This window comes from Cetorhinus maximus, chromosome 33, assembly GCF_964194155.1.
Source record: "Cetorhinus maximus chromosome 33, sCetMax3.hap1.1, whole genome shotgun sequence".
Classification (NCBI taxonomy): domain Eukaryota; kingdom Metazoa; phylum Chordata; class Chondrichthyes; order Lamniformes; family Cetorhinidae; genus Cetorhinus; species Cetorhinus maximus.
In genome coordinates, this window is record NC_135911.1 from 10,974,033 (window position 1) to 11,000,604 (window position 26,572).

At 49.6% G+C, this 26,572-nt stretch overlaps 1 protein-coding gene and 1 long non-coding RNA gene across 2 annotated transcripts in view; both read left to right on the plus strand.

Annotated features, from left to right (window-relative positions):
- LOC144671631 (uncharacterized) overlaps positions 1-24,642 on the plus strand; it is a 95,807-nt gene extending 71,165 nt beyond the window's left edge. The window contains exon 3 of the long non-coding RNA XR_013573971.1: positions 24,584-24,642. This is a non-coding gene — a long non-coding RNA (uncharacterized LOC144671631). The remainder of the gene's footprint in view (positions 1-24,583) is intronic.
- LOC144671609 (trypsin-like) lies at positions 8,935-14,486 on the plus strand. Its single transcript, XM_078533625.1, has 4 exons — positions 8,935-9,128; positions 10,708-10,967; positions 13,282-13,418; positions 14,272-14,486. Exons 1-4 carry the CDS (start codon positions 8,935-8,937, stop codon positions 14,419-14,421), a joined length of 741 nt encoding a protein of 246 aa, XP_078389751.1. The 3' UTR covers positions 14,422-14,486.
- Positions 24,643-26,572: the final 1,930 nt, after the last annotated feature.

Consider the following 26,572-nt stretch of genomic DNA (forward strand, 5'->3'; position numbering starts at 1 on the left):
GCAGGAGTAGGCCATTCGGCCCCTCGAGCCTGCTCCATCATTTGATAAGATCAGGGCTGACCTGTTTGTGGTTCAGCTCCACTTTCCTCTCTATCCCCTGTACCCTTTGACCCCCTCGTCAATCAAAAATCTCTCTAACTCAGTGCTGACAATATTCAGTGACCCTGTCTCCACTGCTCTCTGAGGAAGAGAATTCCACAGACTGACCACCCTCTGAGAGAAAGAATTCTCCTCACCTCCATCTTGAATGAGAGACCCCTTTTTTTAAATTGTGCCCCCTAGTTCTAGTCTCTCCCATAAGGGGAAACAACCTCACAGCATCTACCCTGTCAAGTCCCCTCAGAATCTAATCTGTCGCAATAAGATCACCTCTCATTTTTCTAAACTCCAATGGATACAGGCCCAGCCTCTCCAACCTTTCCTCATAGGATAACCCCCTCATCCCAGGAATCAGTCAAGTCACCCTTCTCTGAATTGTTTCTAACACACTTCTATCCTTTCTTAAATAAGGAGACCAAACCTGTACACAGTACTCTAGATGTGCTCTCAATAAACACCCTGCACAACTGTAGAAAAACATCCCTACTTTTATATCCCATTCCCATTGCAATAAAGGCCAACATTTCATTTGTCTTCCCAATCACCTGCTGTACCTGCAGACTAACATTCTGTCATTCATACACTGGGACAGCCAGATCCCTCTGCACTGCAGAGTTCTGTAATCTCTCTCCATTTACACAATATGCTACTTTTCTATTCTTCCTGCCAAAGTAGACAAGTTCACATTTTCCCACATTATACTCCATCTGACAATTTTTTGCCCACTCACCTAACCTGTCTATAACGCTTTACAGACTCCTTATGTCCTCTTCACAACTTACTTTCCTACCTATCTTTGTGCCATCGGCGAATTGAGCAACCATACCTTTGGTCTCTTCATCCAAGCTATTGATATAGATTGTAAGTAGTTGAGGTCCCAGCACTGATGTCAATGTCACTCCGTTAGTTCCATCCTGATAACCCAAAAATGAAATAAATTGATTCCTACCTTTTACTTCCTGTTAGCCATCCAATCCTCTATCCATGCCTCCCCCTACACCATCAACTCTTACCTTGTGTAGCAACCTTTGAACTGGCACCTTATCAAATGCCTTTTGGAAATCCAAGTACACCACATCTACAGGTTCCCCCTTTGTCCACATTGCTTTTACATCCTCAAAGAACTCCAATAAATTTGTCAAACACAATTTCCCTTTCAAAAAACCATGTTGACTCTGCCTCACATTTTTCCAAGTGCCCTGCAATAACCCCCTTAATAAGAGAATCTAACATTTCCTTCTGACAGATGTTAAGCTAACTGGCCTGCAGTTTCCGGCTCTCTGTCTTCTTCCTTTCCTGAAAAGAGGAGTCACATTTACTATTTTCCAATCTCATGGGACCTTTCCTGAATCTAGGGAATTTTGGAAAATTACAACTAATGCGTCACCTATCTCAGCAGCTACTTCTTTTGGGACCCGAGGATGAAGTCTATCAGAACCTGGGAACTTGTCAGCTTTTAGTATTAATCATTTTCTCAGTTCCCTTTCTCTGGTGACTAAAACTGTGTAAGTTCCTCCCTCCCTTTCACCAATCGATTTACAAGCATTCCTGGGATGTTAATTGTGTTTTCTACACTGAAGAGAGACATAAAATATCTTTTTAAAGCTTATACCATTTCCGTATTCCCCATTATTTTCTCATTGTTTCTATTATTATTATTATCATGAATAATAAACTCCCTGACCTTATTTGCCCCATGCCAATTTGATCGCGGCTCAGATAGTATCCCAGAGACTAGTGCCTTTTTGGTTCTGCTTTTAAGTTTAACCCACAGCTGCTCATACTCCTTCAAACGTCCTGCCGATGCCATTGGTACCCACGCGGACCACGACCACTGGGTCCTTCCTCGCCCACTCCAGGTTCCTCTCCAGACCCGAGGAGCTGTCCTTAAGCCTGGAACCGAGCAGGCAACACAACCGTTCGCAGAGAACTGTCTTTATTCTCCGCACCAAACAGTCCCCCCACGAACATTACATTCCTATTTACACCCCACCTCCCTCCACTTGAATGGCGTCCTGCAGCATGATGCCTTGGTCAGCTCGCTTGTCCACACTGCAGCCCCCACTTTCATCCAGACCAGCTGCAAGGGCCTCAAGCCTGTTGGACAAGTGCAAAGGGCTGAGGGCCCCCCAACTTCTACCTCCTCGTCCCCCAAGCCTGCATCACCCGCAGTCACGTCCGCCAGTCCCTGAGCACCGACCCAATCAGAGGACTCCAGCCTAAGGGCTGTGACCGCCTCTGGGGACAACACAATCCAGGTGTCCACACCTCTCCACCTCCTGCACCCTAGATGCATCGCCGAGTCCAAAGCCCGGACTCCAGCTCATTAGTCTCTGAGCTGGAGTTCCTCGAGCTGCGGACACTCACGGTAGATGTGTCACACAGGGACCATCCATCCCTTGTGGGCTGCACCTTTTTGCCGCATCACATCCCCGCGAAGCACCTCGGTGGGGGAGAAGTCTTACTTTGTCCAAGGCGCTATCGGAATTCAAGTTTTTGTCACAACTTTCCTACACTTCAGCTTTGGGACATTGAACATCTGGCGTTTGGGGTGGACGTGTCCAGTAATGGTGATTGATTTTCCAGTAATGGAGGTTAATTCTCCTGTAATGGTGATTGATTCAGGGTTTGTGCCTGGACAACGTATCAATACAGACCTGAGGTCAATAGCTACAAGCGTCTCTCCTTCCAGAATTCGCTTCTCAAATGAGTTCTTGCAGCTAATTAATGATTAGCCACGTACGATTGCTGGGACTGTCACTTTAAGCGACATATATAATGGACAGGGGCTTCACTGGGATCATTCCCTGCGCTGGGATAAGCTGTAAGATGCAGGCTTTCCTCTTCACCCTGCTGCTGGGAGCGGCAGGTATGATCACAGTTATACTGAAATGTGTGTGTGGGGGTCCACAAGCGTGGCTGCTTGTCTGGCAATGTCTCCTCTCCCTGGCTACCCATCCCCATTCCTTTCCCAGGCAACAGGCTGAGACTGAACCTGTCAGCTTGTAACCTCGGGGTCACATTTGACCCCCAGATTTGCTAACTGTCAAACCATTCCTATTTCCCCCTCCGCAACATTGCCCAGCTTCACCCCGATCCCGTCTCGTCTCATCTCAGCTACTGCTGAAACCCTCATCCAATCCAGCATTGACCCCAGATGCGACTATTCCGACAAATCCCTGACTGTTCTCCCACGTTCCACCCTCCGAAAACTTAATGTTATCCGAACCTCTGCTCCCCGTGTCTTAACTCGCACTGAGTCCCACTCACCTATCATCTCTGGTGCTCGCTGACCAGCGTTGGCTCCTGGTTAGAAACATATTGATTTTAAAATTCCTCCAGCCCCTACAACCCGCCCTATCTCTGTAACCTCCTCCAGCCCCTACAACCATCCCCATTTCTGTGAACACCTCCAGCCCCTACAACCCTCCCTATCTCTGTAACCTCCTCCAGACCCTACACCCCTCCCTATCACTGTAACCTCCTCCAACCCTACGACCATCCCTATCTCTGTAAACTCCTCCAGCACCTACAACACTCCCTATCTCTGTAACCTCCTCCAGCCCCTACAAACTTCCCTATCTCTATATCCTCCTCCAGCCCCTACAACCCTCCCTATCTCTCTAACCTCCTCGAGCCCCTACAACCCTCCCTATCTCTCTAACCTCCTCCAGCACCTACAACCCTCCCTATCTCTGTAACCTCCAGCCCCAACTACCCTCTCTATCTCTGGAACTTCCTCCAGCCTCTACAACCCTCCCTATCTCTGTAACCTCCTCCAGCCCGTACAACACTCCCTATCTCTATAACCTCCTCCAGCCCCTACCGCCCTCCCTATCTCTGAAACCTCCTCCAGCCCCTACAACCCTCCCTATCCCTGTAATCTCCTGAAGCACCAACAACTCTCCCTATCACTGTAACCTCCTCCAGCGCCTATAGCCGTCCCTATCTCTGTAACCACCTACAGGACGTACAACCCTGCCTATCTCAGGGAACTATTCTAACCCCTACAAACCGCACTATCTCTTTAACCTCCTCCAATCCCTTAAGACCTCCCTATCTCTGTAACCGCCGCCAACACCTACAAACCTCTGTATCTCTGTAACATCCTCCAGCCCCTACAAACCTCCCTATCTCTGTAACATCCTCCAGCCCCTACAACTCTCCGCATCTCTGTAACCTCCTCCAGCAGTTACAACCCTCCCCATCTCTGTGAACACCTCAAGCCCCTACAACCCTCCCCATTTCTGTGAACACCTCCAGCCCCTACAACCCTCCCTATCGCTGTAACCTCCTCCAGCCCCTACAACCTGCCTTATCTCTGTAACCTCCTCCAGCACCTTCAAACCTCCCTATCTCTGTAACCTCCTCCAGCACCTACATCCCTCCCTATCTCTGTAAACTCCTCCAGCCACTACAATTCTCCTTATCTTTGTAACATCCTCCAGACCCTACAACCCTCCCTATCTCTGTAACCTCCTCCAGCCCCTACAACACTCCCTATCTCTGTATCCTACTCCAACCAATACAACTCAACCTATCTCTATAACGTCCTCCAGCACCTACAACAAACCCCATCTCTGTAACCGCCTGCAGCCCCTACAACACTCCCCATCTCTGTAACTTCCTCCAAACCCCACAACTCACTCTATCTCTGTAGCCTCCTCAAGCCCATACAACCCTCCGTATCTCTGCAACATCCTCCAGCACCCACAAATCTCCCTAGCTCTGTAAACTCCTCCAGCCCCTACAACCCTCCCCATCTCTGTAACCTCCTCAAGCAGTTACAACCCTCCCCATCTCTGTGAACACCTCCAGCTCCTACAACACTCATCATCTCTGTGAACAACTCCAGCCCGTAAAACCCTCCCTATCGCTGTAACCTCCTCCAGTCCCTACAACACTCCCTATCTCTTTAACCTTCTCCAGCCCCGACAACACTGCCAAACTCTGTAACCTTCTCCAGCCCCTACTACACTCCCTATCTCTGTAAACTCCTCGACACCCTGCAACACTCATTTTCTATGTTACCTCCTCTGGCCCCTACAACACTCCCTATCTCTGCAACCTCCTCCAGCACCTACAAACCTCCCTATCACTTCAACCTCCTGCAGCCCCTACAACACTCCCCATCTCTGTTACTACCTCCAAACCCCACAACTCATTCTATCTCTGTAACTTCCTCCAGCCCATACAACCCTCCGTATCTCTGTAACATCCTCCACTACCTCCAAATCTCCCTATCTCTGTAAACTCCTCCAGCCCCTACAAGCCTCCCCATCTCTGTAACCTCCTCCAGTAGTTACAACCCTCCCCATTTCTGTGAACACCTCTAGCCCCTACAACCCTCCCCATCTCTGTGAACTCCTCCAGCCCCAAAAACCCTGCTTATCACTGTAACCTCCTCCAGCACCTACAACACTCCCTATCTCTGTAAACTCCTCCAACCCCTACAACACTCCCTATCTCTTCAACTTTCTCCAGCACCTACAACCCTCCGCATGTCTCTGACCTCCTCCAGCCCCAAAAACGCTCCCCATCTCTGTAACCTCCTGCAGTCCCTACAACACTCCATATCTCTGTAACCTCTTCCAGCCCCTACAACACTCACTAACTTTGTAACCTCATCCGGCCCCTACAACCCTCCTCATCTCTGTAACCTCCTCCAGCCCCTACAACCCTCCCCGTTTCCCCAGTACTGGTGCCAGACCCCATGAATAGAAACCCAATTCTCCCAACACAAATCTTACAGCCACACAGTCATACAAACATACTGACATAAGTACAATCAGAGGACTCCAGCCTAAGGGCTGTGACCGCCTCTGGGGACAACACAATCCAGGTGACCACACCTCTCCACCTCCTGAACCCTAGATGCATCGCAGAGTCCAAAGCCCGGACTCCAGCTCATTAGTCTCTGAGCTGGAGTTCCTCGAGTTGCGGACACTCACGGTAGATGTGTCACACAGGGACCCTCCATCCCTTGTGGGCTGCACCTTTTTGCCTCATCACATCCCCGCCAAGCACCTCGGTGGTGGGGGGAGGTTTTAATTTGTCCAAGGCGCTATCGGAATGCAAGTTTTTATCGTAATTTGCGTGCAGGGTGGACGTGTCGAGTAATGGTGATTGATTGTCCAGTAATGGTGATTTATTGACAAGTAATGGAGATTGATTGTCCAATAATGGTGATTGATTGTCCAGTAATGGTGATTGATTGTCCAGTAATAGTGATTGATTGTCCCGTAATGGTGATTGATTCAGGGTTTGTGCCTGGACAACGTATCAATACAGACCTGAGGTCAACAGAGGCAAGCGTCTCTCCTTCCAGAATTTGCTTCTCAAACGAGGTCTTGAAGCTGATTCATGATTAGCCACGTCCGATTGCTGGGACTGTCACTTTAAGCCACATATATAAAGGACAGGAGCTTCACTGGGATCATTACCAGCGCCGGGATAAGCTGTAAGATGCAGGCTTTCCTCTTCACCCTGCTCCTGGGAGCGGCAGGTATGATCACAGTTATACTGAAATGTGTGTGTGGGGGTCCACAAGCGTGGCTGCTTGTCTGGCAATGTCTCCTCTCCCTGGCTACCCATCCCCATTCCTTTCCCTGGCAACAGGCTGAGACTGAACCTGTCAGCTTGTAACCTCGGGGTCACATTTGACCCCCAGATTTGCTCACTGTCAAACCATTCCTATTTCCCCCTCCGCAACATTTCCCAGCTTCACCCCGACCCCGTCTCGTCTCATCTCATCTACTGCTGAAACCCTCATCCAATCCAGCATTGACCCCAGATGCGGCTATTCCGACAAATCCCTGACTGTTCTCCCACGTTACACCCTCCGGAAACTTGAGGTCATCCGAACCTCTGCTGCCCGTGTCTTAACTCGCACTGAGTCCCACTCACCTATCATCTCTGGTGCTCGCTGACCAGCATTGGCTCCTGGTGAGCAATATATTGATTTTAAAATTCCTCCAGCCCCTACAACCCTCCCTATCTCTGTAACCTCCTCCAGCGCGTACAACCCTCCCTATCTCTGTAACCTCCTCCAGCCGCTACAACAGTCCCTATCTCTGTAACCTCCTCCAGCCTCTACAACCCTCCCTATCTCTGTAACCTCCTCCAGCCCTCTCAACCCTCCCTATCTCTGTAACCTCCTCCAGCACCTACAACCCTCTCTATCTCTGTAACCTCCTCCAGCCCCTACAACCCTCCCTATCTTTGTAACCTCCTCCAGCGCCTACAACCCTCCCTATCCCTTTAACCTCCTCCAGGCCCTAAAAACCTCCCTATCTCACCTCCCTATCTCTGTAACCTCCTCCAGTCCCTACAACCCTCTGAGATCTCTGCTCTCCTCCAATTCCGGCCCCTTGACCATCCCCCGATTCCCATTGCTCCACCATTGGCGGCCGTGCCATCAGCTGCCTGGGGCCCTAAACTCTGAAAATCCCTCCCTAAACCTCTCCACCTCTCTATGTCTCTCTTTCTCACTCTCTCCCTCCTCCTTTAAAACGCTCTTAAAATCCAATCATTATGACTAAACCTTTGGCTGCCTGTCCCTGATGTCTCTTTATGTGACTCAGCGAGATACTTTGTTTGATAATCAACCCTGTGAAGTTGTTTCATTATGTTAAAGGCACTATAGAAACGTAAATGTTGTTTTTGCTAAGTGTCTGAGTGTGTGCATACGTGAGCGTGTGTATGTGTGTGAGTGTATGTATTTGTGTGTGTGTATGTCTTTATGTGTACATGTACAGGTGTGGGTGTGTGTATTTGTGTGTGTGTATGAGATTGTGTGTATGTGTTTGTGACAGAATGGATGTGTGTTTGTGTGTGCGTGTACATTTGTGAGTGTGTGTGTGTTTGTGTGCGTGTGTCTGAATGTAAGTATGTACGTGCGTGTGTGAGTGAGTCTCCATGTGTCTATGTGTATGAGTGTGTGTATTTGTGTGTGTGTATATGTGTGTGTGTCCGTGTATGTGCCTGCACGTGTGAGACTGGGTGTGTGTGTTTGTGTGTGAGTGTGATTGTGTCTTTATTTGTGTGTGACTGTGACTCTGTGTGTGCAAGTGTGTGTATTTGTATGTTTGTTACTGTGAGTAAATGTGTGTATTTGTGTGTGTGTGACAGTGTGTAAGTGTATGTATTGTGAGTGGGTGTGTCTCAGAGTGTGTATGTGTGTGTGACTGTGTGTGCGTGTGTGTGTGTTAATTTATGTGTGAGTGTGACTGTGTGTGTTTGTCTGTGTGTAAGTGTGTGTATTTGCACGTGTGTGTGACTGCGTGCATGTGTGTGTGTAGTTTGTGTTTGTGTCTTTGTGTGTATGTGTGTACTTATGTGTGTGTGTGACTGTGTGTGTGTGTGACTGTGTGTAAGTGTGAGTATTTGTGCGTATGTGATTGCGTGCCTGTGCGTGTGTGTGTGTGTGTGTGTGTGTCACTGTCTGTGTCTGGGTGTGTGTGCGTGACTGTGTGTGTGCGTGACTGTGTGTGTGTGTGACTGAGTGTGTGTGTGTGACTGTGGGTGTGTGGGTGACTGTGGGTGTGTGTGTTACTGTGGGTGTGTGCGTATTTGTGTGCCTGTGCGTATTTGTGTGTCTGTGCGTATTTGTGTGTCTGTGCATATTTGTGTGACTGTGTGTATTTGTGTGACTGTGTACATGTGTGTGTGTGTAGATATGTGTAAGTATGTGTGTGATTTTGTAAGTGTGTGTATTTGTGTGTGTGTGATTGTGTGTAAGCGTGTGTGTGTGTGTGACTGCGTAAGTGTGTGTGTGTTTGTGTGTGATTGTGTCTAAGTGTGTGTGTGTGACTGTGGGTGCGTGGGTGCAATCAGATGATGAACCTCACTCTCTGTATTTTTCTTTACTCAGCTGCTGCTCCTGCGAATGTGAAGATCATTAACGGCCAGAATTGTTATCCTCACTCTATGCCCTGGCAGGTTTTTCTGACCTATAATGGGAATCGCTGGTGTGGGGGCTCCCTGATAAACCACCAGTGGATAGTGTCAGCTGCTCATTGTTACCAACCGTAAGTCCAGAGATTATCTCAGCAACAAGCAAACATAAAAACATACACAAACATACAAACATACACAAACATACAAATGTCCACAAACATACATACAAACATACACAAACATACATAAACATACAGACACTCACAAACATACATACAAACATACATAAACATACAAACACTCACAAACCTACATACATACACATACATACAGTCACAACCATACACAAGCATCCATACATGCAAACATACCCAAACATACAAATGTCCACAAATATACATACAAACATACTCAAACATGCATACAAGCATGCACAAACATACATACAAAAACACACGAATACACACAAACATACATACAAGCATACACAAACATACATACAAAAACACACGAATACACACAAACATACATACAAGCATACACAAACATACGAACACTCACAAACACACACAAACACACACATACATACAAACATAGACAAACATACATACAAACATATACAATCATACACAGATCAACACTGAATGATACAGAGACAAAAACATGAACATACAGATGTCCAAGCATACAATCTTACAGCGCACACATATAAACAATGATGGAGTAATAAGGGTTCTCTTGCAGACATTTCTCATACTTTCTGTATCACAATATGTGCACTCACCCTCCAAAAACGCTATATAGAAACTTCATCATCCCCCAAAAACCTCCAAAAAAAGGCAAAACTCCAGATGACTAATGCCCGGGTAGTGAGGGGGCAGTTTGACACTGGCCTCCTCTACATTCTTTTCTTATTCTTGTTGGCAAGAAGGATCCAAAATTAATGATTAAAACAGGGGTCAAAGTGAAAGGAAGGAGCAAGCCAAAGAGGAGCAGCAGATACAAAACACGGGCTTCAGCCTCAGCTGGAGGATTGTGTCCAGCTCTGGGCACCACACTTTAGGAAGGATGTGAAGGCATTAGAGAGAGGGCAGTAAGGATTCATGAGAATGGATCCAGGGATGAGGAACTTCAGTTAATGTGGAGAGAGTGGAGGAGCTGGGACTGTTCTCCTTGGGGAATATGTATGCTTGTATGTATGTTTGTGTATGTTTGTATGTTGGTGTATGTTTGTATGTATGTCTCTCCTTGGAGAAGAGAAGGTGGAGAGGAGATTTGATAGAGGGGTTCAAAATCACGAGGGGTCTGGACTGGGTAGAGAGGGAGAAACCGTTCCCATTGTGGGGAAGGATCGAGAACCAGAGGGGCACAGATTTAAGAGGATTAGTAAAAGAAGCAACGGAGACATGAGGAGAAACTATTTCACCCTGCGAGTGGCTAGGATCTGGAATGCACTGCCCGAGAGTTTGAGGGAGGCAGATTCAATCGAGGCTTTCGAAAGGGAATCAGGTTGTTATCCGAAGGGGAAACATTTGCAGGGTTACGGGGAAAGGACAGGGGGGATGGGTTTAGGTGAGTTGCTCTTTCAGAGAGCAGACAGGGACACGACGGGCTGAATGGCCTCCAGCTGCGCGATAACCATTCGGCGGCTTCCGGGAAACAGGAAGTGGGGAAATGACAGTGTTCAGCACTTCTCCTCTGATTGCCCAGGGCCAGCATCCTCGTGGCGCATCTGGGCGAACACAACCTCTCTCACCCCGAGGGGACGGAGCAGCGAATCCAAGTGGCCTCGGCCATCGTGCACCCCAGGTTCGACCACATGAACTTCAACAACGACATCATGCTGCTCAAACTCGCCTGGCCCGCAAAATTCGACCGGTACGTCAGGCCCATCCCTCTGCCCAGCCAGTGTGCCACAGCCGGGACTGGATGCATCACCTCTGGCTGGGGGAATCTCGTGATTAACGGAGGTAAGGAGGGCCGGGGTGGTGAGGGGTTGGTGGAGGGGGGAGTGGGAAGGCGAGTTGGGGTTGGGGGCTGTTGGTTAGAACCTGAATGAATACTGCGCTGGTTTGAGGGGATGGTGGGTGGGAGGGCAGTGGGGGGTGTTGGAATGTGCGATCAAGCAATAATACTTCACTTTCCAGGCATAACTGAAATGTAGACATCACTGCTCCCTGGAGACCTGTCCCAGCTTTGGAGACAATTGCAGAGATTTACTAGAAATGTGCCGGCTCTTTGAAGGATCTATCTAATGAGTCCCCACTCTCCCCCCTGCTCTTTCCCACATAGCCCTATAATTTCCCTCCCTTCAAGTATTTCTCCAATTCCCCCTTTGGAAAGTTCCTATTGAATTTGCTTCCACCGCCCTTTCAGGCAGCGCCTTCCAGATCACAACAACTCGCTGTGTCCAAAAAAATAATTCTCCTCATCTCCCCCTCTGGTTCTTTTCCCGATTCTCTTCAATCTGTGTCCCTCTGGTTACCGAACCTCCTGCCGCTGGAAACAGTTTCTCCTTATTGACTCTATCCAAACCCCTCATGGTTTTGAACATCTCGATTCAATCTCCCCCTTAACCTTCTCTGCTCTAAGGAGAACAATCCCAGCTTCTCCAGTCTCTCCACATTAGTCCCAAAACCTGTGCTCACAGCCCCACACCCAGACCCAATTAAGCTTGATTTTAGCAATAACACCTTTGTTTTAAAATCCCTCCATGCCTTTTCCCTCCCTATCTTTGTAACCTCCTCCAGCCCCTACAACCATCCTGATCTCTGTAACCTCCTCAAACCCTACAACCCTATCTCTGTAACCTCCTCCAGCCCCTACAACCACATCTCAGTAACCTCCTCAAGCCCCTACAACCCCATCCCTGTAACCTCCTCAAGCCCCTACAACCATCCTGATTTCTGTAAACTCCTCAAGCCCTACAACCCTATCGCTGTAACCTCCTCCAGCCCCAACAAGCCCATCTCTATAACCACCTCCAGCCCCTACAACCCAGCCGATCTCTGTAACCTCCTCCAACCCCTACCACAATCCCTATCTCTGTAACCTACTACAGCCCCTCCAAATAATCCTATCTCTGTAACCTCCTCCAGCTCCTACAACCCTCCCTATCTCTGTAAACTCTCGAGCCCCAACAACCCTGCTTTTCTCTGTAACCTCCTCCAGCCCCAACAACCCTCCTGATCTCTGTAACCTCCTCAAGCCCTACAACCACATCTCTGTAACCTCCTCAAGCCACTACAAACATCATGATCTCTGTAACCTCCTCGAGCCCTACAACCCTATCTCTGTAACCTCCTCCAGTCCCTACAACCCCATCTCTATAACCTCCTCCAGCCCCTACAACCCTCCATATCTCTGTAACGTCCTCCAACCCCTACCACACTCCCTATCTCTGTAACCTACTCCAGCCCCTACAACCCTGCCAATCTCTGTAAACTCCTCCCACCCCTACAACCCTCCCTTTCTCTGTAACCTACTCGAAACCCTACAATCCTCCGAGATCTCTGCGCTCCTCCAATTCCAGCCTCTTGAGCATCCCCCGATTCCCATCGCTCCACCCTTGGCGGCCGTGCCTTCAGCTGCCTGGGGCCCTACGCCCTGGAATTCCCTCCCTAAACCTCTCCACCTCTCTCTCTTTCTCCCCCTTTAAAATACTCCTTAAAACGTCCCCTTTAACTGAGCTTTGGGTCATCTGTCCCTAATATCTCCTTATGTAGCCCGAGGACAAATTTAGCTTGTTCATGCTCTTATGAAGCAGCTTGGGATGTTTTATAAAGTTAACAGTTCTATATAAATTCAAGTATGCTGTTGTTATTAAGGTGGTGTTAATAGCAGTCTACACATGGGCACAATGAGTTATTCTGCTGCTGATTAAGTTGGCCTGTCCCTTTAACAGGGCAACCTCTCATTGATCGAAATGCTGAGCTCATTCAGAGTTCAATTGCCGATTGGCAAATGCCTGTCAATTTAATCCCTTCTACCTCAAGGGATGTTCCTCTGCCAATTGAACATTGTCAGTTCTCTAGACGGCCACCAGTGTTTCATATTGAGCTCTCCTTCTCCTGGCCACGAGGTTCTTCACCACCCTGACTGCAGGAACCCAACATCTCTTTGTGTCTTGGCGAGCAGACCTGGATTCAATGCCCAGTGTATGCTTTAACCAGAGCTCTGTACACAACACTCAGTAAGCAAGACCATTGATTAAGTCGCTTGCACGTGGGAGGAGGAGACTCACGTTTGGATCGGACTGTGCTGACTCATTTCTTTCCCCATCAGTACAATATCCCGAAGTCCTACAGTGCCTGAATCAGCCCATCCTGCCTGATGCTGATTGCCGCAAAGCTTATCCACCCTACTTCACGGACAACATGTTCTGCTCAGGATACCTGGAGGGAGGACAGAGCACATGCCAGGTAAGAGTGGCCCGACAGGGTGAGACCGAATGAATCAAACCATGAGCGATAGGAAGTGTCTCAAGCTGAGAGACAGAGGTTACCTCTCCCTGAGGGATGGGGAATGACTGAATTTGATGGTGCGTAGGAGCAGGCAATTTGGCCCCTTTATCCCTCTGACAGTGCAGCGCTCCCTCAGTATGACCATCTGACAGTGCAGCACTCCCTCGGTACTGACCATCCGACAGTGCAGCGCTCCCTCAGTATGACCCTACGACAGTGCACCGCTCCCTCAGTACATACCCTCTGACAGTGCAGCACTCCCTAAGTATTACCCTCCGACAGTGCAGCGTACCCTCAGTATGATCCTACGACAGTGCAGCACTCCCTAAGTATGACCCTCTGACAGTGCAGCACTCCGTCGGTATGATCCTACGACAGTGCATCTCTACCACATTACTGATCCTTTGGCACTGCAGCGCACCCTCAGTACAGACGCTCCGACAGTGCAGTGCTCCCTCAGTACTGACCCTCCGACAGTGCAGCGCTCCCTCAGCACTGACACTCCGACAGTGCAGCACTCCCTCAGTACTGACCCTCCGACAGTGCAGCACTCCCTCAGTACTGACCCTCCGACAGTGCAGCGCTCCCTCAGCACTGTCCCTCCGACAGTGCAACGCTCCCTCAGCACTGAGCCTTGTCCTTTGGGTCTCTGGACTGGTACTCAGACCCGTAACCTCCTGATTGTGCGGACAGAGTACCACCCAGCGAGCTCGGGTCCCACACCGGGATCCCGGGGGAGCTACGGATGACCATCCGATTATCACTTTGTCTACCTCACTCCGAATTACACTCCATGTCTTTTTTGCTGCAGGGAGACTCAGGGGGACCTGTGGTCTGTAATGGGGAGCTACAAGGCATTACTTCCTGGGGATACAACTGTGCTATGGAGGATCATCCCAGCGTCTTTGTGAAAGTTTGTAACTACAACAACTGGATCCAAAGGGTCATGGCTGAAAACTGAGCGGAGAATCCTAACCCTGAAACTACCTGCAATGAGGGAAAGGAAAATGTTGCAAGTTCCCAATAAAGATTGATTGTCAAGTTGTGTTGCATTTGGATTCTTATTTTGTGACATCTCTTTTGGAACGTGCAGAATCCCACATCCATCCCCTCGCTGCCTCCAGACTGTAACTATTCCAACATTCCTCTCGGCAATCTGCCTTCCTCAGAGGGATGTCAGAAATAGGAGCAGGAGGAGGCCATTCAGCCCCTCGAGCCTCCTTCCCCCATTCTATACGATCATGGCTGATACTCTACCTCGACTCCGCTTTCCCTCCTTATCACTTAGCGCCCAAAAATCTATCCATCTCCGTCTTGAATGGATTCAGTGATGGAGCATCCACAGCTCTCTGGGGGAGAGAATTCCAAAGATTTCTCCTTCCGTAAACTTAAACACGTCCAAAAATCTGCTGTCCCCATGTCTTAAATCACACACAGTCTCGTGTACCCAGCAGCCCCTGTTGCTCGCTGATCTACATTGGCTCCTGGTCGGGCAACACATCGATTTTATAATCCCCATCCTGCTTTTCAAATCCTTCCATGGCCTCCTCACCTCCTCCCTATCTCTGAAACCTCCTCCAACCCCTACAAAACACCCTATCTCTGAAACCACCTCCAGCCTCTACAACACTCCCTATCTCTGAAACCTCCTCCAGCACCTACAGCCCTCCCTATCTCTGTAATAACCTCCAACCCATACAACCCTCGTGATATCTGTAACCTCCTCAAGCCCCTACAACTCTCCCAATCTCTGTAACATCCTCCAGACCCCTACAAACAACCCTATCTATATAACCACCCCCAGACTCCAAAAGCCCTCCCTATCTCTGTAACCTACTCCAGCACCTACAACTCTCCCTAACTCTGTAACCTCCTCAAGCACCTATCACCCTCCCGATCTCTGTAACCTCCTTGAGCACCTACAACCCACCCCATCTCTGTAACCTACTCCAGCCCCTAAAACACTCCCTATCTCTGTAACCTCATCCAACACCTACAACACTCCCTATCTCTCTAACTTCCTCCCGCCCCTACAATCGTCCCTATCTCTATAACCTCCTCCAGCCCCAACAACACTTCCTATCTCGGTATCTCGTACATCACCTAAAAACCTCCCAATCTCTGTAACCTCCTCCAGCCCTTACAACACTCCCTATCTCTGTAAACTCCTCCAGACCCTAAAATCCTCCCTATCTCTGTAACCTCCTCCAGCCCACAGAACCCTCCCCATCTCTGTAACCTCCTCCAGCACCTACAACCGTCCCTATCTCACCAACTTACTCCCACACCTACAACCCACCTATCTCTATAACCTCCTCCATCCCCTACAACCCTCCCCAACTCTGTGACCTCCTCCAGCCCCTACAACCCTCACTATCTCTGTAACTTCCTGCAGCCCCTACAACACTCCCTATTTCTGTAACCTACTCCAGCCCCTACAATGCTCCCTATCTCTGTAACCTCCTCCAGCCCCTACAAACCTCCCCACCTCTGTGAACTCCTCCAGTCCCTACAACCCTCCCCAGCCCTGTAACCTCATCCAGCCCCTACAACCCTATCTCTGTAACCTTCTCCAGCACCAAAAACCCTCCCTATCTCTGTATCCTCCTCCAGGCCCTACAACCATCCCTATCTCTGTAACGTACTCCAGCCCCTACAACCTTCCCCGTTTCCCCAGTACTGCTGCCAGACCCCATGAATAGAAACCCAATTCTCCCACACAAATCTTACAGCCACCCAGTCATACAAACATACTGACATAAGTACATACAATTTAGGAGCAGGAGTAGGCCATTCGGCCCCTCGCGCCTGCTCCATCATTTGATAAGATCATGGCTGACCTGTTTGTGGTTCAGCTCCACTTTCCTCTCTACCCCCTGTACCCTTTGACCCCCTCGTCAATCACAAATCTCTCTAACTCAGTCTTGAATATATTCAGTGACCCTGTCTCCACTGCTCTCTGAGGAAGAGAATTCCACAGGCTGACCACGCTCTGAGAGAAAGAATTCTCCTCACCTCCATCTTGAATGAGAGACCCCTTTTTTTAAATTGTGCCCCCTAGTTCTAGTCTCTCCCACAAGGGGAAACATCCTCTCAGTATCCAGCCTGTCAAGTCCCCTCAGAATCTTATCTGTCGCAATAAGATCACCTCTCATTCTTCTAAACTCCAATGGATACAGGCCCAGCCTGTCCAACCTTTCCTCATAGGATAACCCCCTCATCCCAGGAATCAGTCAAGTCACCCTTCTCTGAATTGTTTCTAACACACTTATATCCTTTCTAAAATAAGGAGACCAAAGCTGTACACAGTACTCCAGATGTGCTCTCACCAACACACTGCACAACTGTAGAAAAACATCCCTACTTTTATATCCCATTCCACTTGCAATAAAATCCAACCTTTCATTTGCCTTCCCAATCACCTGCTGTACCTGCAGACTAACATTCTGTCATTCATACACCAGGACACCCAGATCCCTCTGCACTGCAGAGTTCCGTCATCTCTCTCCATTTACACAATATGCTACTATTCTATTCTTCCTGCCAAAGTGGACAAGTTCACATTTTCCCACATTATACTCCATCTGACAATTTTTTGCCCACTCACTTAACCTGTCTATAACGCTTTACAGACTCCTTATGTCCTCTTCACAACTTACTTTCCTACCTATCTTTGTGCCATCGGCTAATTTAGCAACCATAACTTTGGTCTCTTCTTCCAAGCTATTGATATAGATTGTAAGTAGTTGAGGTCCCAGCACTGATGTCAATGTCACTCCGCTAGTTACATCCTGATAACCCAAAAATGAAAATAATTGATCCCTACCTTTTACTTCCTGTTAGCCATCCAATCCTCTATCCATGCTTCCCCCGACACCATCAACTCTAACCTTGTGTAGCAACCTTTGAACAGGAACCTTATCAAATGCCTTTTGGAAATCCAAGTACACCACATCTACAGGTTTCCCCTTTGTCCACATTGCTTGTTACATCCTCAAAGAACTCCAATAAATTTGTCACACACAATTTCCCTTTCACAAAACCAAGTTGACTCTGCCTCACATTTTTCCAAGTGCCCTGCAATAACCCCCTTAATAATAGATTCTAACATTTCCTTCTGACAGATGTTAAGCTAACTGGCCTGCAGTTACCGGCTCTCTTTCTCCTTCCTTTCCTGAATAGAGGAGTCACATTTACTATTTTCCAATCTCATGGGACCTTTCCTGAATCTAGGGAATTTTGGAAGATTACAACCAATGCGTCACCTATCTCAGCAGCTACTTCTTTTGGGACCCGAGGATGAAGTCTATCAGAACCAGGGAACTTGTCAGCTTTTAGTTTTAATCATTTTCTCAGCCCCTTTCACTGGTGACTAAAACTGTGTAAGTTCCTCCCTCCCTTTCACCACTCGATTTACAAGCATTCCTGGGATGTTATTTGTGTTTTCTACACTGAAGAGAGACACAAAATATCTGTTTAATGCTTCTACCGTTTCCGTATTCCCCATTATTTTCTCATTGTTGTTATTATTATTATTATCATGAATAATAAACTCCCTGACCTTATTTGCCCCATGCCAATGTGCTCGCGGATCAGATAGTAACCCAGAGATTAGTGCCTTTGTGGTTCTGCTTTTCAGTTTAACCCACAGCTGCTCAGACTCCCTCAGAAGTCCTGCCGATGCCATTGGTACCCACGCGGACCACGACCACTGGGTCCTTCCTCGCCGACTCCAGGTTCCACTCCAGACCCGAGGAGCTGTCCTTAAGCCTGGAACCGAGCAGGCAACACAACCATTCGCAGAGAACAGTCTTTATTCTCCTCACCAAACAGTCCCCCCCACGAACATTACATTCCTATTTACAGCCCACCTCCCTCCACTTGAATGGCGTCCTGCAGCATGATGCCTTGGTCAGCGCGCTTGTCCACACTGCAGCCCCCACTTTCATCCAGACCAGCTGCAAGGGCCTCGAGCCTGTTGGACGAGTGCAAAGGGATGAGTACCCCCCCACTTCTACCTCCTCGGCCCCCAAGCATGCCTCACCCGCAGTCACTCCCTCCAGTCCCTGAGCACTGACCCAATCAGAGGACTCCAGCCTAAGGGCTGTGACCGCCTCTGGGGACAACACAATCCAGGTGACCACACCTCTCCACCTCCTGCACCCTAGATGCATCGCAGAGTCCAAAGCCCGGACTCCAGCTCATTAGTCTCTGAGCTGGAGTTCCTCGAGCTGCGGACACTCACGGTAGATGTGTCACACAGGGACCCTCCATCCCTTGTGGGCTGCACCTTTTTGCCTCATCACATCCCCGCGAAGCACCTCGGTGGGGGGGGGACGTTTTAGTTTGTCCAAGGCGCTATCGGAATTCAAGTTTCTGTTGTAATTGGCGTGTAACTGTTTTCGAGTCAAAACTATTAACTAAATTAACAATAACATGGGGTAAATCAAGCACAGCCCCTAATTCAGGTCAGCTGAAAAAACCAAGGACAAAGTTTAAAGGAAACTTACAAACATTAAACCAAAATCTGATTAAAGGGGTCAACAAAGCACCCCAGTCCCCAGAAGGAGGCTATTTGGCCCTTTTATCCTTCTGACAGTAAAGCACTCCCTCAGTATGACCCTCTGACAGTGCAGCACTCCTTCAGTACTGACCCTCCGACAGTGCAGCGCTCACTCGGTAATGACCCTCCGACAGTGCAGCACTCCCTCAGTGCTGACCCTCTGACAGTGCAGCACTCCCTCAGTACTGACTCTCCGACAGTGCAGCGCTCCCTCAGTACTGACCCTCTGACTGTGCATTGCTCCCTCAGTATTGACCAGCTAACAGTGCAGCACTTACACAATAATGACTCTCCAACCTTGCAGCACTCCCTCAGTACTGACCCTCCAACAGTGCAGCACTCCCTGAGCACTGACCCTCCGACAGTGCAGCACTCCCTCAGTACTGACCCTCCGACAGTGCAGCACTCCCTCAGCACTGACCCTCCGACAGTGCAGCGCTCCCTCAGCACTGACCCTCCGACAGTGCTGCACTCCCTCAGTACTGACCATCCGACAGTGCAGCACTCCCTCAGCACTGACCCTCCGACAGTGCAGCGCTCCCTCAGCACTGACCCTCCGACAGTGCAGCACTCCCTCAGCACTGACCCTCCGACAGTGCAGCGCTCCCTCAGTACTGACCCTCTGACAGTGCAGCACTCACTCAGTACTGACCCTCCGACAGTGCAGCGCTCCCTCAGCACTGACCCTCCGACAGTGCAGCACTCCCTCAGCACTGACCCTCCGACAGTGCAGCGCTCCCTCAGTACTGACCCTCTGACAGTGCAGCACTCCCTCAGTACTGACCCTCCGACAGTGCAGCACTCCCTAAGCACTGAGCCTTGTCCTTTGGGGCTCTGGACTGGTACTCAGACCCGTAACCTCCTGATTGTGCGGACAGAGTACCACCCAGCGAGCTCGGGTCCCACACCGGGATCCCGGGGGAGCTACGGATGACCATCCGATTATCACTTTGTCTATCTCACTCCGAATTACACTCCATGTCTTTTTTGCTGCAGGGAGACTCAGGGGGACCTGTGGTCTGTAATGGGGAGCTACAAGGCATTACTTCCTGGGGATACGACTGTGCTATGGAGGATCATCCCAGCGTCTTTGTGAAAGTTTGTAACTACAACAACTGGATCCAAAGGGTCATGGCTGAAAACTGAGCGGAGAATCCTAACCCTGAAACTACCTGCAATGAGGGAAAGGAAAATGTTGCAAGTTCCCAATAAAGATTGATTGTCAAGTTGTGTTGCATTTGGATTCTTTTTTTGCTACATCTCTTTTGGAACGTGCAGAATCCCACATCCATCCCCTCGCTGCCTCCAGACTGTAACTATTCCAACATTCCTCTCGGCAATCTGCCTTCCTCAGAGGGATGTCAGAAATAGGAGCAGGAGGAGGCCATTCAGCCCCTCGAGTCTCCTTCCCCCATTCTATACGATCATGGCTGATACTCTACCTCGACTCCGCTTTCCCTCCTTATCGCTTAGCGCCCAAACATCTATCCATCTCCGTCTTGAATGGATTCAGTGATGGAGCATCCACAGCTCTCTGGGGGAGAGAATTCCAAAGATTTCTCCTTCCGTAAACTTAAACACATCCAAAAATCTGCTGTCCCCGTGTCTTAACACACACAAAGTCTCGTGTACCCAGCAGCCCCTGTTGCTCGCTGATCTACATTGGCTCCTGGTCGGGCAACACATCGATTTTATAATCCCCATTCTGCTTTTCAAATCCTTCCATGGCCTCCTCACCTCCTCCCTATCTCTGAAACCTACTCCAGCCCCTACAAAACACCCTATCTCTGAAACCTCCTCCAGCCCCTACAACCCTCCCTTACTCTGTAATAACCTCCAACCCATACAACCCTCGCGATATCTGTAATCTCCTCCAGCCCCTACAAAACTCCTTATCTCTGTAACATCCATAGACCATTACAAACAACCCTATATATATAACCTCCCCCAGATTCCAAAAACCCTCCCTATCACTGTAACCTCCTCCAGCACCTACAAACCTCCCTATCTCTCCAACCTCCACCAACGCCTAGAATCCTCCCCATCTCTGTAACCGCCTCCAGCCCCAACTACACTCCCTATCTCTGTAACCTCATACAGCCCACACAAACCTCACAATGTCTGTAACCACCTCGAGCACCTACAACCATCCCCATCTCTGTAACCTCCTCCAGCCCCGACAACACTCCCCATCTCTGTAACCTCCTCCAGCCCCTACAACCCTCCCTTTCTCTGTAAACTCCTCCAGCCCCGACAACACTCCCTATCTCTGTAACCTCCTCCAGCCCCTCCACCCTCCCTTTCTCTGTAACCTCCTCCAGCCCCTACAAGCCTCCCTATCTCTGTAACCTCCTCCAGCCCCTACAACACTCCCTATCTCTGTAACCTTCTCCAGCCCCTACAACCCTCCCCGTTTCCCCAGTACTGGTGACAGACCCCATGAATAGAAACCCAATTCTCCCACAGAAATCTTACAGCCACACAGTCATACAAACACACTGACATAAGTACAATCAGAGGACTCCAGCCTAAGGGCTGTGACCGCCTCTGGGGACAACACAATCCAGGTGTCCACTCCTCTCCACCTCCTGCACCCTAGATGCATCGCAGAGTCCAAAGCCCGGACTCCAGCTCATTAGTCTCTGAGCTGGAGTTCCTCGAGCTGCGGACACTCACGGTAGATGTGTCACACAGGGACCCTCCATCCCTTGTGGGCTGCAACTTTTTGCCTCATCACATCCCCGCGAAGCACCTCGGTGGAGGGGAAGTTTTACTTTGTCCAAGGCGCTATCGGAATGCAAGTTTTTGTCGTATCTGGCGTATGGGGTGAACGTGTCCAGTAATGGAGATTGATTGTCCAGTAATGGTGATTGATTGTCCAGTAATGGTGATTGATTGTCCAGTAATGTAGATTGATTGTCCAGAAATTGGTGATTGATTGTCCAGTAATGGAGATTGATTGTCCAGTAATGGAGATTGATTGTCCAGTAATGGTCATTGATTGTCCAGTAATGGTCATTGATTGTCCAGTAATGGTGATTGATTGTCCAGTAATGGTGATTGATTGTCCAGTAATGGTGATTGATTCTCCAGTAATGGTGATTGATTGTCCAGTAATGGAGATTGATTGTCCAGTAATGGTCATTGATTGTCCAGTAATGGTCATTGATTGTCCAGTAATGGTGATTGATTCAGGGTTTGTGCCTGGACAATGTATCAATACAGACCTGAAGTCAACACCTACAAGCGTCTCTCCTTCCAGAATTCGCTTCTCAAATGAGGTCTTGCAACTCAATAATGATTAACCATGTTCGATTGCTGGGACTGTCACTTTAAGCCACATATATAAAGGACAGGGGCTTCACTGGGATCATTACCTGCGCTGGGATAAGCTGTAAGATGTAAGCTTTCCTCTTCACCCTGCTCCTGGGAGCGGCAGGTATGATCACAGATATACTGAAATGCGTGTGTGGGGGTCCACATGTTTGACCTCCAGATTTGCTCACTGTCAAACCATTCCTATTTCCCTCTCCGCAACATTGCCCAGCTTCACCCCGACCCCGTCTCCTCTCATCTCATCTACTGCTGAAACCCTCATCCAATCCAGCATTGCCCCCAGATGCGACTATTCCGACAAATCCCTGACTGTTCTCCCACGTTCCACCCTCCGTAAACTTGAGGTCATCCGAACCTCTGCTGCCCGTGTCTTAACTCGCACAGAGTCCCACTCACCTATCATCTCTGGTGCTCACTGACCAGCATTGGCTCCTGGTTAGCAACATATTGATTTTAAAATGCCACCAACCCCTACAACACTCCCTATCCCTGAAACCTCCTCCAGCCCCTACAACACTCCCTATCTCTGTAACATCCTCCAGCACCTACAACCCTCCCTATCTCTGTAACCTCCTCCAGCCCCTACAATACTCCCTATCTCTGTAACCTCCTCCAGCCCCTACTAGTCAACCTAATTCTATAACCTCCTACAGCACCTACAACACTCCCCATCACTGTAACCTCCTCTAGCCCCTCCAACCCTCCCTATCTCTGAAATCTCCTCGAGAACCTACAAGCCTCCCTATCTGTTCAACCACCTACAGCCCCTACAACACTCCCCATCTCTGTAAGCTCCGCCAAACCCCACAACTCACTCTATCTCTGTAACCTCCTCCAGGCCAAACAACCCTCCGTAGCTCTGTAACATCCTCCAGTACCTGCAAAACACCCTATCCCTCTAACATCCTTCAGCCCCTACAACCCTACCTATCTCAGTAACATCCTCAAGCCCCTACAACCCTATCCATCTCTGTAAACTCCTCCAGCATTTACAACCCTCCCCATCTCTGTGAACACCTCCAGCCGCTACAACCCTCCCCATCTCTGTGACCTCCTCCAGCCCCTACAACCCTTCCTATCGCTGTAACCTCCTCCAGCCCCTACAACACTCCCTATCTCTGTAACCTTCTCCAGCCCCTACAACACTCCCAAACTCTGTTACCTTATCCAGCCCCTACAACACTCCCTATCTCTGTAACCTCCTCCAGCCCCTACAACACTCCCTATCTCTGTAACCTCCTCTAGCCCCTACAACACTGCCTATCTCTTTAACCTCCTCCAGCACCTACAACCCTCCCTATCTCTGTAAGCTCCTCCAGCCCCTACAACACTCCCTATCTCTGTAACCTCCTGCAGCTCCTACAACACTCCCTATCTCTGTGAACACCTCCAGCCCCTACAACCCTCCCCATCACTGTGACCTCCTCCAGCCCCTACAACCCTCCCTATCTCTGTACCCTCCTCCAGGCCTCACAATAATCCCTATCTCTGTAACGTCTTCCAGCCTCTACAACCTTCCGCAGTTCTGTAACCTCCTTCAGCCACAACAAACCTCCCTACCTCTGTAACATCCTCCAGACACTACAACACTCCCTATTTCTGTAACCTCCTCCAGTCCCTACAACCCTCCCCATCTCTGTGACTTCCTCCAGCCCCTACAATCCTCCCTGTTTCCCAAATACTCCCACGCAAATCTTACAGCCACACAGTGATACAAACATACTGACATAAGTACAATCAGAGGACTCCAGCCTAAGGGCTGTGAGCACCTCTGGGGACAACACAATCCAGGTGACCACACCTCTCCACCTCCTGCACCCTAGATGCATCGCAGAGTCCAAAGCCCGGTCTCCAGCTCATTAGTCTCTGAGCTGGAGTTCCTCGAGCTGCAGACACTCACGGTAGATGTGTCACACAGGGACCCTCCATCCCTTGTGGGCTGCACCTATTGCCTCATCACATCCCCGCGAACCACCTCGGAGGGGGAGAACTTTTACTCCGTCCAAGGCGCCATCGGAATGCAAGTTTTCTTTGTAAATTTCCTAATTTACAGCTGTGGGACATTTAACATCTGGCGTTTGGGGTGGACGTGTCCAGTAATGGAGATTGATTGACCAGTAATGGAGATTGATTGTCCAGTAATGGTGATTGATTCAGGGTTTGTCCCTGGACAACGTATCAATACAGACCGGAGGGCAACAGCTACAAGCGTCTCTCCTTCTAGAATTCGTTTATCAAATGAGGTCGTGAAGCTGATTAATGATTAGCCACGTCCGATTGCTGGGACTGTCACTTTAACCACAAATATAAACGACAGGGGCTTCACCGGGATCATTCCCTGCGCTGGGATAAGCTGTAAGATGCAGGATTTCCTCTTCACCCTGCTCCAGGGAGCGGCAGATATGATCACAGATATACTGAAATGTGTGTGTGGGGGTCCACAAGCGTGGCTGCTTGTCTGGCAATGTCTCCTCTCCCTGGCTACCCATCCCCATTCCTTTCCCTGGCAACAGGCTGAGACTGAACCTGTCAGCTTGTAACCTCGGGGTCACATTTGACCCCCAGATTTGCTCACTGTCAAACCATTCCTATTTCCACCTCCGCAACATTGCCCAGCTTCACCCCGACCCCGTCTCCTCTCATCTCATCTACTGCTGAAACCCTCATCCAATCCAGCATTGCCCCCAGATGCGACTATTCCGACAAATCCCTGACTGTTCTCCCACGGTCCACCCTCCGTAATCTTGAGGTCATCCGAACCTCTGCTGCCCATGTCTTAACTCGCACTGAGTCCCACTCACCTATCATCTCTGGTGCTCACGGACCAGCATTGGCTCCTGGTTTGCAACATATTGATTTTAAAATTCCTCCAGCCCCTACAACACTCCCTATCTCTGTAACCTCCTCCAGCCCGTACAACCCTCCCTATCTCTGTAACCTCCTGCAGCCTCTACAACCCTCCCTATCTCTGTAACCTCCTCCAGCCCCTACAACCCTCCATATCTCTGTAACCTCCTCCAGCCCCTACAACCCACCCTATCTTTGTAACCTCCTCCAGGTCCTACAACACTCCTTATCTCTGTAACCTCCTCCAGCACCTACAACACTCCCTATCTCTGTAACCCCCTCCAGCCCCTACAACACTCCCTATCTCTGTAAACTTCTCCAGCCCCTACAACATTCCCTGTCTCTGTAAACTCCTCCAACCCCTACAACACTCCCTATCTCTGTAACCTCCTCCAGCCCCTACAACACTTCCTATCTCTGTAACGTCCTCCAGCCCCTTCGACCCTCCATATCTCTGTAACCTCCGCCAGGAGCTACAACCCTCCCTATATCTGTAACCACCTCCAGCCCCTATAACCCTCCCTATCTCTGTAACCTCCTCAAACCCCGAGAACCCTCCCTATCACTGTAAACTCCTCCAGCCACTACAACACTCCCTATCTCTGTAACCTCCTCCAGCCCCTACAACACTTCCGATCTCTGTAACCTCCTCCAGCCCCTTCGACCCTCCATATCTCTGTAACCTCCGCCAGGAGCTACAACCCTCCCTATATCTGTAACCACCTCCAGCCCCTATAACCCTCCCTATCTCTGTAACCTCCTCAAACCCCTAGAACCCTCCCTATCACAGTAAACTCCTCCAGCCACTACAACACTCCCTATCTCTGTACACTCCTCCAGCCCCTACAACAACATTCCCAACCGCTGTAACATTCTCCATCCCCTAGAGCACTCCCTGCCTCTGTAACCTCCTCCAGCCCCTTCAACACTCCCTAGCTCTGTAACCACCGCCAGTCCGTTAAACCCCTCCCTATCTCTGTAACCTTCCCCAACGCCTAAAACCCTCGCTATCTCCGTAACTTCCTCCAGCTCCTACAACCCTCCTTATCTCTGTAACATCCTCCAAACCCTACAACCCTCCCTATCTCTGTAACCTCCTCCAGCCCCTACAACTCTCCCTATCTCTGTAACCTCCTCCAGCCCCTACAACTCTCCCTATCTCTGTAACCTCCTCCAGCGCCTACAACCCTCCCTATCGCTGTAACCTTCTCCAGCCCTATGACCGTCCCTATCTCTGTAAACTCCTCCAGCCCCTACAACAGACCCCATCTCTGTAACCTCCTCCAGCATTTACAATTCTCCTTATCTTTGTAACCACCTACAGACCCTACAAACCTCCATATCTCGATAACCCCCTACAGCCCCG

Coding starts and splice junctions, on each gene's coding strand:
- LOC144671609 (XM_078533625.1), top strand. CDS start 8,935: ATGATGAACCTCACTCTCTGTATTTTTCTTTACTCAGCTGCTGCTCCT. Junction 9,129..10,707: donor GCTGCTCATTGTTACCAACC/GTAAGTCCAGAG, acceptor CTGATTGCCCAG/GGCCAGCATCCTCGTGGCGC. Junction 10,968..13,281: donor GAATCTCGTGATTAACGGAG/GTAAGGAGGGCC, acceptor TTTCCCCATCAG/TACAATATCCCGAAGTCCTA.